Source organism: Somniosus microcephalus, chromosome 9, assembly GCF_052327205.1.
Source record: "Somniosus microcephalus isolate GS21.2 chromosome 9, FLI_Smic_1.0, whole genome shotgun sequence".
NCBI lineage: Eukaryota > Metazoa > Chordata > Chondrichthyes > Squaliformes > Somniosidae > Somniosus > Somniosus microcephalus.
In genome coordinates this window covers 24143874-24163221 of record NC_140995.1, presented here as the reverse complement: position 1 = coordinate 24163221, position 19348 = coordinate 24143874, and the positions used below count along the sequence as shown (strand labels likewise).

The window sequence follows — 19348 nt, the reverse complement described above, 5'->3', positions numbered from 1 at the left end:
AGCGACCAACTGCATTTCCCGATGGCGAAGCACAATAGTGTGGGCTACTTTGGACTGTTGCTTTTGACCAGGCATCTGATGACATCTGATAAAAGGAGCCATACAAGAGGAACTGACTGATGGGAGGAATAGGGTAAACTGAATTGCCTTTTCTTGTTCTTACCCTTCATATGCTGTATGTTTCTTTACAAAAAAAAACAAATGTAGGGATTCATTCACAAAGCAAATCTTGACCACTTCTCAAGTCATAAAATTGATCATCTAAAATTCTTCAAGCAGATCTCAGGTACATGCATTTGCCTTACACTTTCAAAACAAATAAAAATACTTCCCACAAAATATTTTACAAATCCATTTGGATTTTGCAAGTATATTCATAAATCCAATTTCCCTCTCAATATTACAAAGCAGAAGGTCACAGCTTTTTTGTTTCTGTGGAGCCACATATAACGTTTAAATCCATGCTCCCATTGAATCCCTATTGCCTCAAGCTGCTGACACTAACAGATAGTGAGTTTTCTGATTTTGACTTTATTCATCAATAAGACAACAGTACTAAGAATGGCCCTTTCCAACACTGGAGGCCCAAAGAAATTCTAACAGGACAGACCAGTGAATAAGAAATAGAAACACAAATAGATCCAAGTTGCCTGGATCAAGTGGGCCACAGCCTGTAGTTTGAAAATTCCTGTTGTTAAGCATTAAAAAAAATCCTTTTGCACCGAGGAGATAGCACAGTTCAGAGGGTTACCAGCTACAAGTCAGAACTATCAAAACTGGAAAATGTACTTACTTGGTTTTGCACTAATTAGAATCTTTTCTCCAGAATGTGGCGGAGTAAATCTACTTTTCTCCGCCAGGTCTTCACTGTTCCCAAATTCTACTACTTCAACCTGCTTTAGCGGTACACTCCACTTAAGCAAGTACCTCAGTCCAGAGGGCATTATACCACTGCTGTCATACTGGACTCTGAAATAGAATCAGACATTTAAGTAGAATGTCAGGTAAAAATAACTACTGGTCTTAATAAAACAGAAACTGAAATCTACGATGGTGGAAATCACCTAATCAGTGTAAAGGTTTTCTATGCTAGGAATAGCAAGGGAAAAAAAAAATCAATGGACAGTATATTTTCTACAGGAATATCACACTCAAATGAAGTGCTGTCTTCAGCCATTTTCTATCAGAACTACATTACTATATAATTTGAAGATAACAATTATTATTGATTTGCCATGATTAAGTCAAAATTGTGATCTACATAGAATTTTGGTACCTGCAGCACAATAGCTGAATTAAAAAAAAAAAAGTAATAGGCCATTGATCGTGCCAACTACAGCTAGAAGCATATTTCTCTTCCGTGATTTGTATATTATTAGATGAAAATGTAAAGTCAAACCTAGTCATTACAAACCAGCAGGCAGCAAAAAAGTTTATTTCAAAATCAAGGATTCATTGTAGTAACTCCTCTAGCTATAAGAAAACTTCCTCCAGGATGACAAAGGTGGTTTGTTATATAATCATACTTAATTATAACCCAGTAGATGGCAATACGGGAGTAGGTCTAAATCTTCAGTGTGATTTTATTTAATGCCCCAAAGTGCTCTACACTAAAACAGACAGAATAGCTGCGCTAGTTTGCAACATAGTTTTATTAAAGCCATAACAATTCAACAATCCTGCTGTTTTCTCAGAGCTAATTATTTTATTGAATTATTAATTATTGGAGACGTGGCTTTAATTGCAATCTATCTTCCGCCAAGTATCAGTCTGGCTCAGTTGGTAGCACCTCAGAGTCTGAAGGCTGTAGGTTCAAACCCCACTCCAGGATGTTAGCTTTTATTTCTTTGCATGGTAAGTTTGTTCACAGGGTGACCAAACCTAAACAGACAATTTCATCTTCACTGAATGTAGCAGACAATAATTGATATCAAGTTCTAAGGCTAGAACTAGAGTTAACCATTTAGTACAGCAGCATTTCACCAAAAATATTACTTTCTCAAATATAAAATACAGTTCTTTCCTATTGAGAGTCTTTTCCCCATTTTTGTTTACAGGGTTCTGTAATCAGCATGATATGGAGGAGAATTAATGTGTTATAAAGCATTTGTTCCCTTCCTCTCCCTGTCTGTCCTGAAGTTGCCTGCTGCCAATTTCAATACCCCACAAAGTGTTCGACAAACAGATCTCTCTCATTCATTTGCTACCAGTACCGGATATCCAGGTAAATGAGTTAGAACATTCGATTGCAAAAGTATTGTTGAAATCTCACATGAAGTCATTCCAAAGATGGCCACAACTGTAAGACATAAATAATGTTCTTTCATCCCCTCCCCCCCTTTTCCCAGCCTCTTCACTTGCTTAAAAATCTGTTCCATTTCCTGCTTTTTTCCAGTTCTGACGAAAGGTCATCGACCTGAAACGTTAACTCTGTTTCTCTCTCCACAGATGCTGCCTGACCTGCCGAGTTTCTCCAGCATTTTCTGTTTCTATTTCAGATTTCCAGCATCTGCCGTATTTTCTTTCTGTAGACATGAATAATGTTGTGCTCAGATTCTGAGCCCCACCTGGAGAGCATAGTACAGTACTCTGTTGGATGGTGGAAACCTGTCTGGTGGGATTAAGACTCTGCCCAACACTTTCCAGAAGCAGATACCATTGAACAAAAGTACAGGAAACTCTCGATTTACCGGCACCGGAAATCTCTGTTAACCGGCAAAATTCAGGAGTAGGTTCAGGTAAGTTTTACTTCATATTAGTGGCCGTTCCTGGATCTGTGGCCGTGTAACCGGGGTTCCTGCACCTGTTGCTATGCAACAGGGACGCCTGGATCTGTGGCCAGGGTTCCTGCACCTGTTGCCATGCAACAGGGACGCCTGGATCTGTGGCCGTGTACGGGGCTCTTGTACCTTTTACTATACCCCTCTGTAATCCGGACTTTGATAAACCGGCACCACGCCGGTCCCGTCGGTGCTGGATAAAAAAAAGTGTTTCCTGTAGCTTATTCATAAAGGCACTGCCCAGCCATATTGAGCTATGCAGACCAGGAATGCCTCAAAGTCTGTGCTGAATTAGCTGGAATTTCTGTAACTGGCCACAACATCTCTGGGTTAGGGAGTGGAAATTAAAACAAAAAAATCAGCCAGGCTTCCAAATCCTAATCACTATCCTGTGGCCTCTGCTGGAAAATGTGCGCACAATGTGTGATCTGGACAAGATTCGGTTTAGTTGTCCTACATGGTCAACTGCCCATATTACTTATCTGAGATCACACATGAAGAATGGCTACTAAAGGGCTTCTATAACCCAGCCTGAGTTAATACCTTCAACTGAGAATGGTGGAAAATAGCTGGGGGGGGGGGGGGGGGGCTGATATTTTCTTAGGGAGTTAGAAAAGTGACTTCTCCCACCAACCAATCTTTCTAAGTGGGATAAGGCTCTTGGGGCTGTTGTTTTGATCAACACACATGAATGTGTTATACTACCTAATCATGTGTCTCACAACAGATACATAGTTCATGCAGTGGAGCTGTCCCCACTGACGGGTAATAGTAAACCATGGCCAAGTAACAGAGCCTTGCCCTAATAATGTACACTACCTATACTGAAACAAGGTACATCTAAATAAGACTCCCTGATTCAGATATGGAAGGAGACATTTTGAGGTTGGCCACAGCTAGGCAGCTATACCATTTGAACAATCTTGAATTTTCCTTTCACGATGAAGTTCAAAACTCTGCGATATAAGTTCAGCTGGAAGCTCTCTGTGCTTTTCACAACTACTACAGATCCTTCAGTTTTCCTGACTCTCTGCCCCGACCAAAAGTAATTTTTGCATCTCGCTATTCAAAAGCTCCCTTATTTGCATATTGCCTGAGTGTCCCATTCAGAATCTTGGAGGCGACCTGATGAAATGAAGGGCATACCTGACCATTACAGTCTATCTCATGCAACAAGACTGGATGCCATTCGCTGAAAAACTGCTCGATGTAATTTCTAACTTGGGTTTTTTGTCTGTACTGGAAGTGGCAATGATTTGTAGACATTGCCAGGAGTTAGAAAAGGAGGGTCCTTTGGGTAATTTGGAGAAGCGGATAGTGAAAATGCCTGACGCCTCGACGAATGTCCCAGAGGTTAGTATCACTGAAGCTCAGATGTTGCCACAGCAGGTGATTGAAGGTGACAATTTGATCAAAACCAGCAACGTACCAAGATAGGCACTCCGTAACTGGACACTGAAGGTATCCTTAAGCATGCCGCTGGGTTTGGGACGATTCACCCACTTATTGTTTTACTCTCTCTTCTATGGGGTGGGTGTTGACATTTTTAGAACTCAGCAGCTAGCTCTTGTTCCTCCTGTTGGATTTCACATTGACACAATCGTTGGTTGACATCAAACCGGAGCTCAACTGCAAATGCTTCAGCTGCTGCTAAATTGGCACTGATGAAGGGACTAAAATTGGCGGAGTTTTAGGTGAAGATTTGGGTGATTTGACCACGCAGGCTGAACGTATGTTGGATCATTGGCAAAACAAACAGTGGAGAAATTGGTGGCCAATGCTCCATAATGTTGTTCGAGTCCTAGAAGATCCCAAACACTTATAGCTAGATCTTAATGGAACGACATTCAGATCAAAATAGCAACAACTACTTTTGCAGTAACAAAACACTATTAAAGATAAAACCCAAAAACTTATACAACAAGACTTCTTGCCAGTCATACAAACCAGCACGGAAAGCTCTCGCCTGGGGCTTCCTTTCTGAATATTTCTGGGGGCATCCTTGGCTATTATTCAATTTCCTATCTGACTTGGAGTTGGAGGTCTGCAAGGTCACTCATGCAGCTCGACGCCATCCAAGGCAAAGCAGCCCGCTTGATCGACACCCCATCCACCACCTTAAACATTCACTCCCTCCACCACCGGCGCACCGTGGCTGCAGTGTGTACCATCTACAAGATGCACTGCAGCAACTCGCCAAGGTTTCTTCGGCAGCACATCCCAAACCCGAGACCTCTTCCACCTAGAAGGACAAGGGCAGCAGGCGCATGCGAACACCACCACCTCCAAGTTCCCTTCCAAGTCACACACCATCCTGACTTGGAAGTATATCGGCCGATCCTGCATCGTCGCTGGGTCAAAATCCTGGAACTCCCTACCTAACAGCACTGTGGGAGTACCTTCACCACACAGACTGCAGCGGTTCAAGGCGGCAGCTCACCACCACCTTCTCAAGGGCAATTAGGGATGGGCAATAAATGTTGGCCTTGCCAGCGACGCCCACATCCCATGAACGATTAAAAAAAATATGTACAAAACCAAAACCTGATGTTTCTCTGCTTGGAGGAATCAAACTTGGGATATTTCTGTAGCGAGCAAACAGTCACATCAAATCTCAAAACTTTGAAGCCGGCTTTGAAAAGTGAGCTAGGACTGAATAACTGAGGGAGATCGCCGTGCAACATTGAAATGCAGCAGGTATCGGTCCGGCCAAAATGGCAAAGAAGAATCTTAATAACTTCAGTGTTAAAATGAGCAAAAACAGTTGCTTCGAAGCAGACTTATTCAACAGGAAAACTGTACTAATATTATGCAAGGAACAAGTTAAGATTTATTTAATATATATTTGTACCACATTTGATTGTACATACCGAGAATTGACTGTAGCACACATAAGTACATCATTCAACATGAACAGACGCCGCTCTTTGGTTTTCACCATTTCTCCTTTCTCATTGTAAACCGTTTCCACCATGTCATCTGACCTTATGAGGTATCTGTTTCCACAACGAAGAAGCTGTATTGATAAAGTAGGATGTAACTGACGTATACACACACACACACATACAACCGAATCTAAAACTACAGGCAAAAAAATTCATTAAGATTACATTTTCTGAACACAATGGGCTGGACCTTGCTGGAGCGGAGAATCTCGCGGCGTGCTCTGTTAGTTAGACTGTTTTCAAATCAAATCAAATCAACTTTTATTGTCATTGTTAGTGCACAAGTGCAGTACAACGAAATGTAGGCTTGCGGCTCCCGAGAGTGTACATTTAGATTAAGACATTTAAACATTCAACATACATTTGGCTTGTAATACATTAACATAAACATAACCATAATAAAGTGCATTGGCAGATGCGCAGGCAGATGTGCACCCTTCAGCTCAAAAATGTTTTGCACTGTAACTTGCTGGAAGTGCGAGCAGATAGCAAGTGAAACGGGGCACCTGGGACCTCAGGGAACGGCAGGACCAACAGTGTAGCTCCTTAACTAATGAGTTTTAAGGGTTGAGAAAGGAAGAGAGGAATGACAGAAAAGGAGAATGAATTAGAGTCAAATCAGGCACAGAAAGGGAAACGAGAGGAAAAGAAAGGTTGAATTGAGAGAGAGAGAAAAAAGAAACAGAAAGGAAAAGTAAGAAAAGCCATTTTAAAATTTAACATTTTAAAAATCTATAACAATTGACTAAGTGCAGGAACGAGATTGAACCATTTAAATTGTTCCTTTTCTGGGCCAGAGAGGTGGATTGGCATTGCACTAACAATTATCATGTTTTTAAAGGGTACTTAGGAGCTTAATTACCAGACTTAACTTTCTGTTGCAAGTTTAATGGGTAATTAATGTGCAAATCCAGCAAGTTCTTAAAAATAACAGGGAGACTAAGGCCGAGATGCTGTTTGTGCATAGCAAACGGCGGAAGGGCGGAAGCCGATCAGCAAACGCCGGAGATTCGCAACTCACAGCGTATCTCTTGATCCCCTGAATTTGCTGGCCAGTTTTTGTGTTAGTAATGGCGTGCATTGTTAACACGTCGTTATTTTTCCAGCAAGATCTGGCCCAATATGAAACAGGTAAACAATTGAGGCATATAACTGTGAGTGAGTTGGGGATAACAAAATGCACTGAATGTTTCAACTTCGTTGGCCTGGAGTTTCCCCCTTGGGCACAACCCGGAAGTTAGACCCGAAAGTCCACCCAATGTCATGCCCATTTTGCCGATCTCAAGTTACACCCAAATATCCTCCCCATCTCACGAGAATACACCCACATGCAAAAAGGGCATAAATCACCATAAACAGTCAGAGCCCAAGGAAAGCACCAAACCCACACAGGTATATTTTTTCTTTAAGTATGAAAATTTAAGTTTCAACTCATTTTAATCATCATTCATGCACAGCATGTTTAGGAACCTGCAATCAGGGAAGGTTTTCAATTTTTAACACGATTAATACTGACGCCATAAAACTGCATTAAAAGAAACAGAAAATACAGAGCAGGGCTCAGTCAGGATAAATTTAAAGAAAATGCTCAAATAATTGCCATAAAACACCAAAAGAATGGTTTTGTTTCCTGCTGCACCTGAAAATCTGGCCGAAATGTTGAGGCCCCCCTGAACAAGCGGAACGGGAGGATACTCGCATTTAAGAGTTGGGGGCGTGGCCAGTTTTGTGGGTGGAGATTCATTCGTGCGGAGGGTTTGATGGACAGCCGTGAAAGATCAGAGAGACTTGGGCGTATTGTAGTTACGTGCGTAACTCACTTACGCTCAAAATTCTGCGATCTTTAAAACCAGGTAATTGGTTGGCGCCCAGATTACGGGTGTGTCTGGGCTCAAATGGAGGAGCAAACTCCAGCCCAGGCTACAGAAAATGAGCCAAACAAGCATATACCCAACTACGTGCCAAAGAATAGGACACCTAAATCAACCAAATAAAATGAAGCGTAAAATCACAGGCGTAACTTGATAGAACCAACACAACCACCATTTGTTTTTCCTTTTTTTTGCTTAATGCCTTCACCATTTGCTGCCATTATTTGAATTTGCAACAAAGTGTTTCTTATTTACTATTCACTGGCCTACTCCAAGCTCCAAAATGTACAATTTGCATTTAATGCTGATGGTGTGATCAAAATAAAAGTCAAGGAAACTGCTGGGTGAAAATAATCACCAAGCACAATAGACTTGACTTTGTCACTGATGCATTATTCGGGGTGATTCACACTTCCTGAATAAATTCTGTGCCCAATTAGTCCTCAATATACGACAGCAAAATACTGCGAATGCTGGAAATCTGAAATAACAACAGAACACGCTGGAAAAACTCAGCAGGCCAGGGCAGCATCCGTGAAGAGTCCTCAATATATATCCTGTGTGCAAACAGGCCCGTTTCAATGGAAGGGGAAACCGGCCATGGTGTACAACAGTCGGCTGATCTGCTACTGCCCATTTTCCGCCACCGCCAAAAGTTAAAATCAACCCGTTTTCTCCAAAAGCACAACGAGCTGCCTCATGAATCCACATATATAATTAGCTTCATTATCCTCCCCTTATACCTTGTGCCGCAAGTCAATTAGACTTTGCATTTTAAAAAATCCACGGGAGCTGGTTCGGGTCGGTTGTGTGGAAGAGTATCACAGTTCAGAACAAACGGAGGCTGATGCACTAACAGTATACATATTGAGGACTAATTGGACATGATCTTTATTCAATTAGTGTGAACTTACCTGAACAATGCATAAGTAACAATGTCAAGAATTAAAAGCATCCACTTGACTTCCCTTATCGAAACTTAACCTCATTTTAAAGTTGTCGCCTGATATTTGAAACATTCAGCATTGAAGAATTTTCCCGAATCAGGTAAGTGAATCTGCTACACAACAGTGAAAACTTTAATGAGGTTGCCTCAGTCTAATCTCTATTCCACACCTTAGTTTTGCAGAAACCCAGTTTAGTTTTAGTTGTTCACCTCTTTAACTGTTTAAGGACATTAATATCTCTGCTACAATTAGGTGACTAGAATTGCACACAGTACTCCATAGGGAATCTGACACAATGCCTTGTACAGCAACAATATAACAGTGTAAAGACCCTTTACAAAGAATCAAGGTTTATGATTCCTAATGAGCCACTTTCAATAGAACCCTAGATTTTATTGTTGGCATGTTCTTGGACAATCTGAATTTGTGTGTCATGTAGCTTCAGGTCATGTCTGCCAAATCCACCAACAGTCATTTCTAGCTTTGAATGTTTAAGACCGAAGTAAAATGCTGGATCACTTTTAACATAACCTTCAGTGTTGATATTTTTTTTTTTTTTTTTTTTAAAAAGAAACTTCAGGGTTTCCTTTCATTCCCACCTTTCCGAACATAGAATTCTGGATGATTATCAAAACAATAAAGATAGCATCAACTTTCATTTATATGGTGAAACATCAAGGAGATAAGCAAACACTTGGTAGAAGAGATGTGTTTTGAAAAGGCTTTTCAAGGTGGAGAACAATAGAGAGGAGGTGGAGTGAGTTGTAGAGGGAGTACTGCCAGACTTGGGCCCTGACAATAAATCCCCAAAAAACCAAAGTCCTTGTGTTCCAGCAAAGATCCAGACATCAGGGACCCAAAATAAATTTCACACTAGGAACAACCAAAATTGAACAAACCACTAACTACACATACTTGGGCTTAAAAATCAGTTCTACGGGAAATTTCAAACTGGCTGTGAATGAACTGAAAGAGAAAGCAAGAAGGGCTTTCTATGCCATTAAAAAATCAATCCAAATAGAAATCCCAATTAGCATTTGGCTCAAAATTTTCAAATCAGTAATTGAACCAATTGCACTCTATGGCAGTGAGGTGTGGGGACCGCTAACACAACAAGAATTTGCAAAATGGGACAAACACCCAATTGAGATCCTACATGCAGAATTCTGTAAAAGTATCCTCCGGACTCAAAGGAAAACCATAAACAATGCATGCAGGGCAGAACTAGGCCAATATCCATTAATAATCACTATCCAAAAAAGAGCCACCAAATTTTGGAAACACCTAGAAATGAGCAACCCCCAATGCTATCATTACGAAGCCCTGAAATGCCAAGAGAGGACCATAAAGAAGAATACCCTCAGTCAACTAGTCCTGGGACTCAGTGAAGTAACTACTAACAATAACCAGCCCCAGGACAGTGACAGCGTAACACAAAGAATTCGACCCAACACAATCGTCGCTAAGCAAAAGGAAAAATATCTGTCATATTGGGCAGAAACAACAAAAACCCAAAGCAAACTCAATTGCTACTTGGCCCTAAACAGACAATACAACATGGCTGATTACCTGACCATGGTAAAGGATAGCAAACTGAGAAAAACTTTGACAATGTACAGACTTAGTGAACATAACCTGGCGATCGAAAAAGGTAGACACAGGCAGACCCGGCTACCAAGAGAGGACAGGATATGCTCTCACTGCAGTCAGGGAGTGGTGGAGACAGAGATGCACTTCCTCACAGCTTGTAGAAAATATCAGGGCATAAGGGAGAATTTCTACCCAAAATTCACAAAAATATGCCCGGAATTCAGAAATTTGAATGACGACCAAAAACTCCCATACCTACTAGGGGAAGAGAGAAATTGTGTAACACTAGCGGCACACTATGTTACAGCTTGCCATAAACAGAGGGACAACCACTAAATATAAGAAGAGTATATATAAATTATATGAAAGTATATTTATACACTCAGGGATATATCTGTTTATACACTGTATGGATAGATCTGTATTTTTGTGAACAAACATGAATGTTTTTCGATGCTTTGGCAACATAAGATGTAACTTGTCATGCCAATAAAGCAATTTGAATTGAATTGAATTGAAAATTGAGTTCCAATGATTAGAAACCAAAGGCTCTGAATGTTGAAGTTACATGACCATATCACTTTAAGGGTTAAAATACTTGTGGTGTAGAAATAACTGAATTTGATATTTTACAAGCATTGTAGATATTGTGCTGTTATATCTATTATTCCCTTTTTATTCAGTGCAGTCAGGAAGCAGATGGAATAAAAGACTTCGCACAATGCAGAACTTAATCCATGTGAGACAAAGATTGCAGTGTCTATTTCACATTGATAGCCTCAAAAAGAACATAAGAGATAGGAGTAGGAGTAGGCCATACGACCCCTTGAGCCTGCTCCGCCATCAATAAGATCGTGGCTGATCTTTGATCTCAACTCTACTAACCTGCCCGATCCCCACATCCCTCGATTCGCTCAAGAGTCCAAAAATCTTTTGATCTCAGCCTTGAATATACTCAACGACCGAGCATCCACAGTCCTCTGGGGTAGAGAATTGCAAAGATTCACAACCCTCTGAGTGAAGAAATTTCTCATTTCAGTTCTAAATAGCCGACCCCTTATCCCGAGACTATGTCCCCTAGTTCTAAACATTCCAGCCAGGGGAAACAGCCTCTCAGCATCTACCCTCTTAATCCCCCTCAGAATCTTATACGTTTCAATGAGATCACCTCTCATTCTTCTAAACTCCAGAGAGTATAGGCCCATTCTACACAATCTCACCATTTTTACAACATGTGGAAATACTGGGACGCTGCAGCAAAGCTTTAAGCTACAGAAGTAACAATGGATCAAGTTTTACAGGTACAAATTGCACTTCAGCACACTCGGTGCGCAACAGGCACACATATTGCTAAATTGCACACCGCCAGCCTGTGATTTTCCAAGCATTAGTTTTATGAACAAAAATTATGGGCTGGGATCATGCAATTTTGTGCTATGCATGCTGGCTGTGCAGAAGATGAATTTTTTGCTGTGACTAGTGGATCTGTTGATGGGAAGTCAAAGGAAATAGCATTTTTTAAAGAGTGTAGAGCTCGGATGATGATAAATAGACATTGAGGCTAATGGATATTTGGTCATCGGTTGAAGTGCATAATTTGGAGCTGGCATCTGTGATTAATATGTATTGGGGATTAGGGACGTTTGAACAGGTAGAGTGCAGGTGGAGACCTATTAAACCAATTTCTGGCCATCTCTCTGCTCCAGAAACTGGTATCCATGAATGGAATTTGCATTTATTACATTTTTTCCTAGCTTCCTTGCTGTCCAATTTAATGAATTGAGACTACATTAAGTCCTGCTGAATTTTGTGAATAGAGGCCACATCTATTTAGTTTTTCGTTTCAAAATATATATTGATGTATTCCTAGATGCCTACTGTCCAATTTAATGAAAAGAGGCAGGAATGGGAGCAGAGGTGGGTAGCAGGCTAGAAGGGGCATCACCAGCAGCTTTACATCAGGTGGTACCTAAAATCAGGTGCCAGCCTTGGCTCAGTGATGAAACTCTGGCTTCTGAGTCAGAAGGTTGTGCATTCAAGCCCCGCTCCAAAACCACAAGTACATAATTTAGGCTGGCACTTCAGCACAGCACTGAGGGAGTGCTGCATCATCAAGTGCGTCGTCTTTCGGATGGGACCTTAAACTGGGGCGCTATATGCCCTCTCAGGTGGGTGCAAGAGATCCCATGGCACTATTCAAAAAAGAGCAAGGAAGTTCTCCCTGGCCAACATTTAACCCTCAAATAACACCACTAAAAATAGATCATCTGTTCATTTAGCATAATGCTGTTTGTGACACCTCGCTCTGCACAAATTGGCCGCCGCTGTTCCTTACATTACAACAGTGATTACACTTCCAAAAAAAAAAGTATTTCATTGGCTGTGAAGCACTTTGGGATGTCTTGAGGTCATGAAAGGTTCTTTCTTTCAACAGCGTGTGGTGGGGATTCCCCAGAGCAAGACCTCTTATGGGAGTGGCATCAGGTAGGAAGGGCAGCAGCAGAACTGCCAGCACAACATTAAGATACTGGGGCTGAAGAGTGAGGCTGCGGTGCCGAGCAGGGCGTGGTGATGGGTCAGGCAACAGTGAAGATTGCCAAGAAGCAAAGCAGCAGGACCAGGTTGAGCGAATGAGCAGAGTCCATCAACAGAGTGGGAAGCAGCAAGATTTCCCTGAGCGGGACTGGGAAAGGAAAAAATAAATAAATCAGGTAATGGGTTGGTTGCCAAAGACAAATCAGCCATTCAGGGCTAGAAATTTAAAATAGTGGGGCCTTAAGAGATAGAGATCAGATTGGGGAGCGAGGCCGAAGGTCCAGGCACAGCTTCCAAGGCAGATTGGGTTCAAAAGGAAGGGCAAATATCAAAGGGAAAAAAAAATTGAAGGAAGGAAAGAAATTGGAGAAAGGGAAAAAAATAAAATATTTAAAAAGTTGCAATATATTTATTACGATGCTCGCAGCAGATGAAGCAGAGAAAGTTGCGGCAAGGATAAGCAGGCTCCACACGAGGCGGTGGCATGACAGGAAACTGTGACAGGCCACTGTTCAGATTAACATTGGAAATCCTATTAGAGCACCATCTGCTGGCATCACAGGGGAATGCAACAGATAAAATCAGACATCTTAAATACAATTTACAGCACAGAAACAGGCCATTTGGCCCAACTGGTCTGTGCTGGTGTTTATGCTCCATATGAGCCTCCTCCCATCCGACTTCATCTCACCTCATCAGCATAACATAACATGGGAATGCCCATTGGAAGTGTTTACATCACGGTTTTAAATAAAGCATGCGACCTTTGTAAAAATGCCAATATGTTATTGTAGATAGAAAAGACTTGCATTTATATAGCGCGAAAAAAAAGACGTCTCAAAGCGCTTCACAGCCAAGTGGAGTCACTGTTGTAATGTCGGAAACACGGCAGCCAATTTGCGCACAGCAAGCTCCCACAAACAGCAATGTGATAATGACCAGATAATCTGTTTTTGTTATGTTGGTTAATGGATAAATGTTGGCCAGGACAGCTCCCCCTTCGAAATATGCCTTGGGGTCTTTTACATCCACCGGAGAGCGCAGAGGGGGCCTCAGCTTAACGTCTCAGCCGAAAGACGGCACCTCCAACAGTGCAGCACTGGGTATTATTTTGGCTAGATAGCTCCCAAAGCAAAGATCTGCCAACATAATAGATACTAGTTTATTGGAGATAGATGCAGTGAGTTAAATAACTATCTTTCATTCCACCGCCCTATTTGAAAGGCTCCTCCTTAAGTGACAGAAAAGGAACATTCTGAATCAACATTAAGTGAAGTAGACAGGCTGCACTGGCTTTAGGCAAGGAATTACTCAGAATGAGGCAAGGAATTACTCACAGAATAACTCAATCAGCTGGCATAGATGTCAGCACAGTCTGTTCAAACCATCTCACACCATTTCGCTAGTTTGCCATATTCACAACCAGATGAGGCAATTGCACTTTCAGAGTGACTCCGGAGAGCCTCCAACTACACAGGTTACCTTCCTCTTAGAGAACAACCAATCCTCCATCATTCATCTCTCAGATGAGACGTTAAACCGAGGCTCCATCTGCCCTCTCAAGGTGGACGCAAAAGATCCCATGGCACTATTTTTTTTGAAGAAGAGGAGCAGGTGAGTTCTGCCCGGTGTCCTGGGGCCAATATTTATTCCTCAATCAACATCACTAAAATCAGATTAGCTGGTCATCATCACATTGCTGTCTGTGGGAGCTTGCTGTGTGCAAAGGGCTGCCACGTTTTCTACATTACAACAATGACTACACTCCAAAGGTACATCATATGCTGTAAAGCTCTTTGGGACATCCTGAGGTCATGAAAGTCACTTTATAAATGCAAGTCTTTCTTTTTATCATCTCTGCTGGTTTGTCGACGATTAATTCAGCACCGCTGTCACACATTTCTGCAACGTTTTCATTTTGATGTAATTTTTGATAATGCTGCCTCGGGACCTCTGAGCCCGCTCCAGACAACTACAAATTTAAATTTAAAGACCTGTCTTAGTTCATGTATTTTCACTAAAGAAATCTTCATTTAACAATATTCTGTTTCAGCTAAAATTGGCGTGTTTTTGGCGTCGCACACAAACATTAGGGGTCTTATGCTACTACAATCTGTGTGACTAGCGCATGTAGTCATGTTAGCATCGTTTTCAGCAGCTGTTAATTTGTGGTTTGGAGAATTTCGCTCTCATAAATCCAGTCATTCCCTAATTCAGAGATGTTCTCAATTTTTTTTTTTAAACAAAGTGTGGACATCGTCCGTCATGGCAATCATCACATGATTCTAGTTACACACAAGTTAAATCTGCTGGGAAAAGACTGATTCATCTTTCATTGGTGTAAATAAAATGTGAAATTAGAATTAAATGAAATACACTTTCTAACTTTTTTTTGCTTCTGCTAAAACACATTTTCTGGTAGACTCCATCAAATTTGCAACAACACAAACCTGCTTAATTTGCTATCACCATGTAAAATAAGATTTAAAAAAATTATTTTCCAATGTTTTGCAAGCATCAGCTTTCGATGCACACACATTAACATACATGGACAGCTTGCTGGAACTTGCAGAGGAATTCCATCTCCTCCCCAATGCACTTTGTTTTACTTGTAAAAAAAAGTGACTCGGTTCGATGCTAGGAACTTTTTGCAAAAGGTGAGCTGAGTGGGAGGACAAGTAGATCAGGTTGTAACAAGCACGTTCGTGTTGTGCTGCAGCCAAATTGCGTTGCCACCTCCTGGCACCTTAGATTATTCCCTGTATTGAGGGGGTGTCCTGCAAACCAGCTGACGGAGGATTAGAAGGCCTGGCCCAGATTCTGGCACAATTTTCAAATTAGGCTTAAAAGAATTTGTTCTCAGGATGTGAGCATTGCTGGCAAGGCCACGTTTATCGCTCGTCTTCAGCTGCCCTGAGAAGATGGTGGTCGGCCTTGTAATGATCAACAACATGTCATTCTATAGTGGACACTAGGTGGAGCCGTAGAGCTGTGTACAAGACTACACTACCCAGCTGTATGTATATTAAGACATTACCCATGAGGCACTAGGCTACCCACAAGGCAGCAGTCAAGATGGAAGCCTCTACAGATACTGTACCTAGTCCACATGTGCTCAATAAAAAAGTGTCTAGCAAAAGCTAGCTGTGTTCATAATAAGAATGTCAATTTATTAATGAACATAAGATGGTACCAGGGTGGTGAAGATCTGCTGAAAATTGTGAAAAGCGACATGGAGGATTTGAAGCCACCAGAGCGTTTGAAACTCACAGGAAAAATCGACTACAATTGGCAGACTCTTAAACAACAATTCGAACTCTACATTGCAGCCATCGGATTCGGTACGAAGCTAGATGCAAGGAAGATAGCGTTGCTGCTCATGGTTGCAGGCCCACAGGCGATAGAGGTATTTAATACATTTGTATTTAATCCAGCGGAGAACCGAAAAAAATTAGAAGATGTGCTAAAAAAATTTGATGCATATTGCTCTCCCAAAAAGAATGAGACGTATGAAAGACACATCTTCCGTTCTCGGACACAGCAACAAAATGAGACTTTTGATAGCTTTATAACTGATCTGAAACTGAAAGCACAGACATGTAATTTCTCTGAGCTGAAATCATCCATGATTCGTGACCAGATTGTGTTTGGTATTCATGATAAAAAAGTCAGGGAACGTCTGTTGAGAGAAACCGAACTAAATTTGGAAAATGCAGTGAAAATATGCCAAGCCAGCGAGCTAGCTCGAAAGCACGCGAAGACTTTCAGTGAAATCAGTAATGATGCGATTGTAATGAGTGATAATGCTGCTGTCGGTGCTGTGTCCTACAAGGGGAAGAAACGTGGGCAGAACAGAAATGAAAAGCAATCGGAGGATGAAATTTTTAATTGTAAACGCTGTGGTTACAAACACCAGTTAAGACAATGCCCAGCGTTTGGAAAAATGTGCACAAAGTGTAATGGAAAGAATCACTGCCAAACAATGCTTTTCAAAAGTAAAAACTAAGAAAGGGCAACGAGTTAATGTAATTGAGGACACTGATTTAAGTGAGACATTTTTTGTAGGAATGGTGTCATGTGACGATATCAAAAAAGATACAGAAAATGTGCAGCCCTCAGAAATGGACAATGCTGAACATAAAGTCAATGCAGTAAAAGTGGACAAATGGATGATCCCACTGCAGATAAATGGAGCATTAGTTACATTGAAACTGGACACTGGGGCAAAAGCAAACTTAATCAGTATGAGTGACATAAAAAATATGAAAGAAAAGCCCAAAATACAGAAAAAGTCAGTACTACTGAAGAGCTATAATGGACACAAAATAGATAGCTTAGGTGTATGCAGACTTAAAGTGACAGTCAAAGACAAAGTACATCATCTCATGTTTTCTGTTGTGGCTGAAAGGCTTGATTCACTACTGGGTGACAAAGCTTGTGAGGAATTAGAACTGGTCAAGAGAGTCTACCGTATAAACTGTGCCATAAGCAGACCAGATGACTCAGGTGATGAAGCAGAGAGCCCATCAAGGATGAAAAGGCCAAAGGGTATCCATGTCTTCAAAAAGCCTAGTTTCTCCAAGAAGAAAGAAAAAGACTTCAAGGTCAAAGAGAAGCCAAAGGAAGAAAAGCACAAAGAGGAAAAACACAAGGAGAAAAAGTCCAAAGATATAACCGCAGCAGATGTTGTTAAGCAGTGGAAAGAGAAAAAGAAAAAGAAGAAGCCTGCACCAGAGCAGGAAGCAGTTCCGGTGGATACTCCTTCTTCCCTCAGGCCAATCTTTGGTGTTCCATTAGCCGAGGCTGCTGAGAGGACTATGCTGTATGATGGGATCCAGCTGCCAGCAGTTTTTCGAGAATGCATTGACTACATTGAGAGTTATGGCATGAAGAGTGAAGGAAACACTGAAACCCTCTCCAAGCAAAGATCGCAAGGAGACCTCGCTCTATACAAGAGCAGATCGATGACAATGCCGCAACTGCATCTTGTCATTCACCGCCAGAACAATCTCATGAAGACACATCAGACTTACCCGTGTTGAGAAGATCCACACGTGAAGTAAAAGAGCCTGATAGACTTAATCTTTGAGTACAATGTAAAGCGTTGAAAATGTGTTGACTGTTTTGAAAATGTTTATGTTTATAGAGCACTAACAAAAGTGTTACTGATATTATCTTTATTGTTTTCTTGAAAGTTGATTGATATTGATTTTGTTAAACCTCAAAGGGGGATGTAACGATCAATAACATGTCATTCTATAGTGGACACTAGGTGGAGCCGTAGAGCTGTGTAGAGCTGTATATAAGACTACACTACCCAGCTGTATGTATATTAAGACTACATTACCCATGAGGCACTAGGCTACCCACAAGGCAGCAGTCAAGATGGAAGCCTCTACAGATACTGTACCTAGTCCACATGTGCTCAATAAAAGTGTCTAGCAAAAGCGAGCTGTGTTCATAATAAGAATGTCAATTTATTAATGAACATAAGAGGCCTTCTCCTTGAACTGTTGCAGTCAGTGTTCTGATCACGCTCCTATGCTGGTGTTAGGTAGGGAATTCCAGGATCTTGACCCAGCCATGATATAGGAATGGCAATATATGGCCAAGACAGGATGATGTGATAATTCGAAGGGATGCTGGTCTCATGAGTTTGTCCTTCTTGTTGGCAGTTAGAGGTTAGGTGGCTGGGAGGCGCTGTCGAAGTAAGCTTGGCGTATGTGGTAGAGTGGTATCAAGTCAAGTGGTAGAGGCACCGATCAAGCTGACTGCTCTATCCTGGACAGTACCGAGCTTCTTCAATGTTGTTACAGCTGCATTCATCCAGGTAAGTGGTGATTGTTCCATCATATTCCAACTTGGGCCTTATAGGTGTAGAGAGGCTTTGAGAAGAAAGGAAGTGAGCCACTTGTTGCAAAGTACTCAGCTTCTGCCCTGCTTTTATAGCCACGTTGTTGATATAGCTGGCCCAGTTAAGCTTCTGGCCAATGGTGGGGGACAGCAATGGTGGTGCCGTTGAAAGTCAGGGGGAGGTGGCTGTTTTTCTCTTCTTGGAGACAGTTGTTGCCTAGCACTTATGTGCCACTTATCAGACCAAGCCTGGATGTTGTCCAGGTCCTGCTGTAGGCTGGCATAGGCTGCTTCATTGTCAGAAGTGTTGTGAATGGAGCTGAACACCATAGAATCATTAGCAAATATCCTCACTCCTGGCATGATGGAGGTGGTCATTGATAAGCAGCTAAAGATGACTGGGCTGAGGATATGCCCTGAGCAACTCCTGCAGCGATGCCCTGAGGCTTCGATGATAAGTCCAACAACCACAACCATCTTCCTTTGCATCAGCTATGACCCTAGCCATTGGAGGGTGTTCCCCTTCACTCTCAGATCTCAGTTCTGCTCGGATTCCTTGGTGCTATACTCGGTTAAACGTCTTGATGTTGTGACATTTCAGGGGTGATTTTAACCCTGTCCGCCAGGTGGAAACCAGTTATTGGGGGGGTGGGTGGGTGGGGGCAGTTAAAATCACCAGAGGACTCACCCGCTGGAGGTCCCACTCTCATCGCACAGGCTAGGATTTTAACCTGCTCTTTTGAGTAGGTGAAAAGGGTACCTACTGGAAACTGGCAGGGACCTTCATTAAATATGCTCAGACGATGTCATAGAAACATAGAAGATAG

The 19348-nt window shown here is 41.8% G+C and overlaps 1 protein-coding gene across 4 annotated transcripts in view; it reads right to left on the bottom strand.

The window, feature by feature from the left end:
* arhgef10 (Rho guanine nucleotide exchange factor (GEF) 10) overlaps positions 1-19348 on the bottom strand; it is a 361849-nt gene that overhangs the window by 135469 nt on the left and 207032 nt on the right. For all 4 annotated transcript variants that reach the window (XM_085996438.1, XM_085996437.1, XM_085996439.1 and 1 more), the window contains 2 exons: positions 5651-5796; positions 794-969 (listed from right to left, as the gene is read on the bottom strand). In XM_085996438.1, the coding sequence (XP_085852564.1) occupies positions 794-969; positions 5651-5796 (322 nt within the window). The remainder of the gene's footprint in view (positions 1-793; positions 970-5650; positions 5797-19348) is intronic.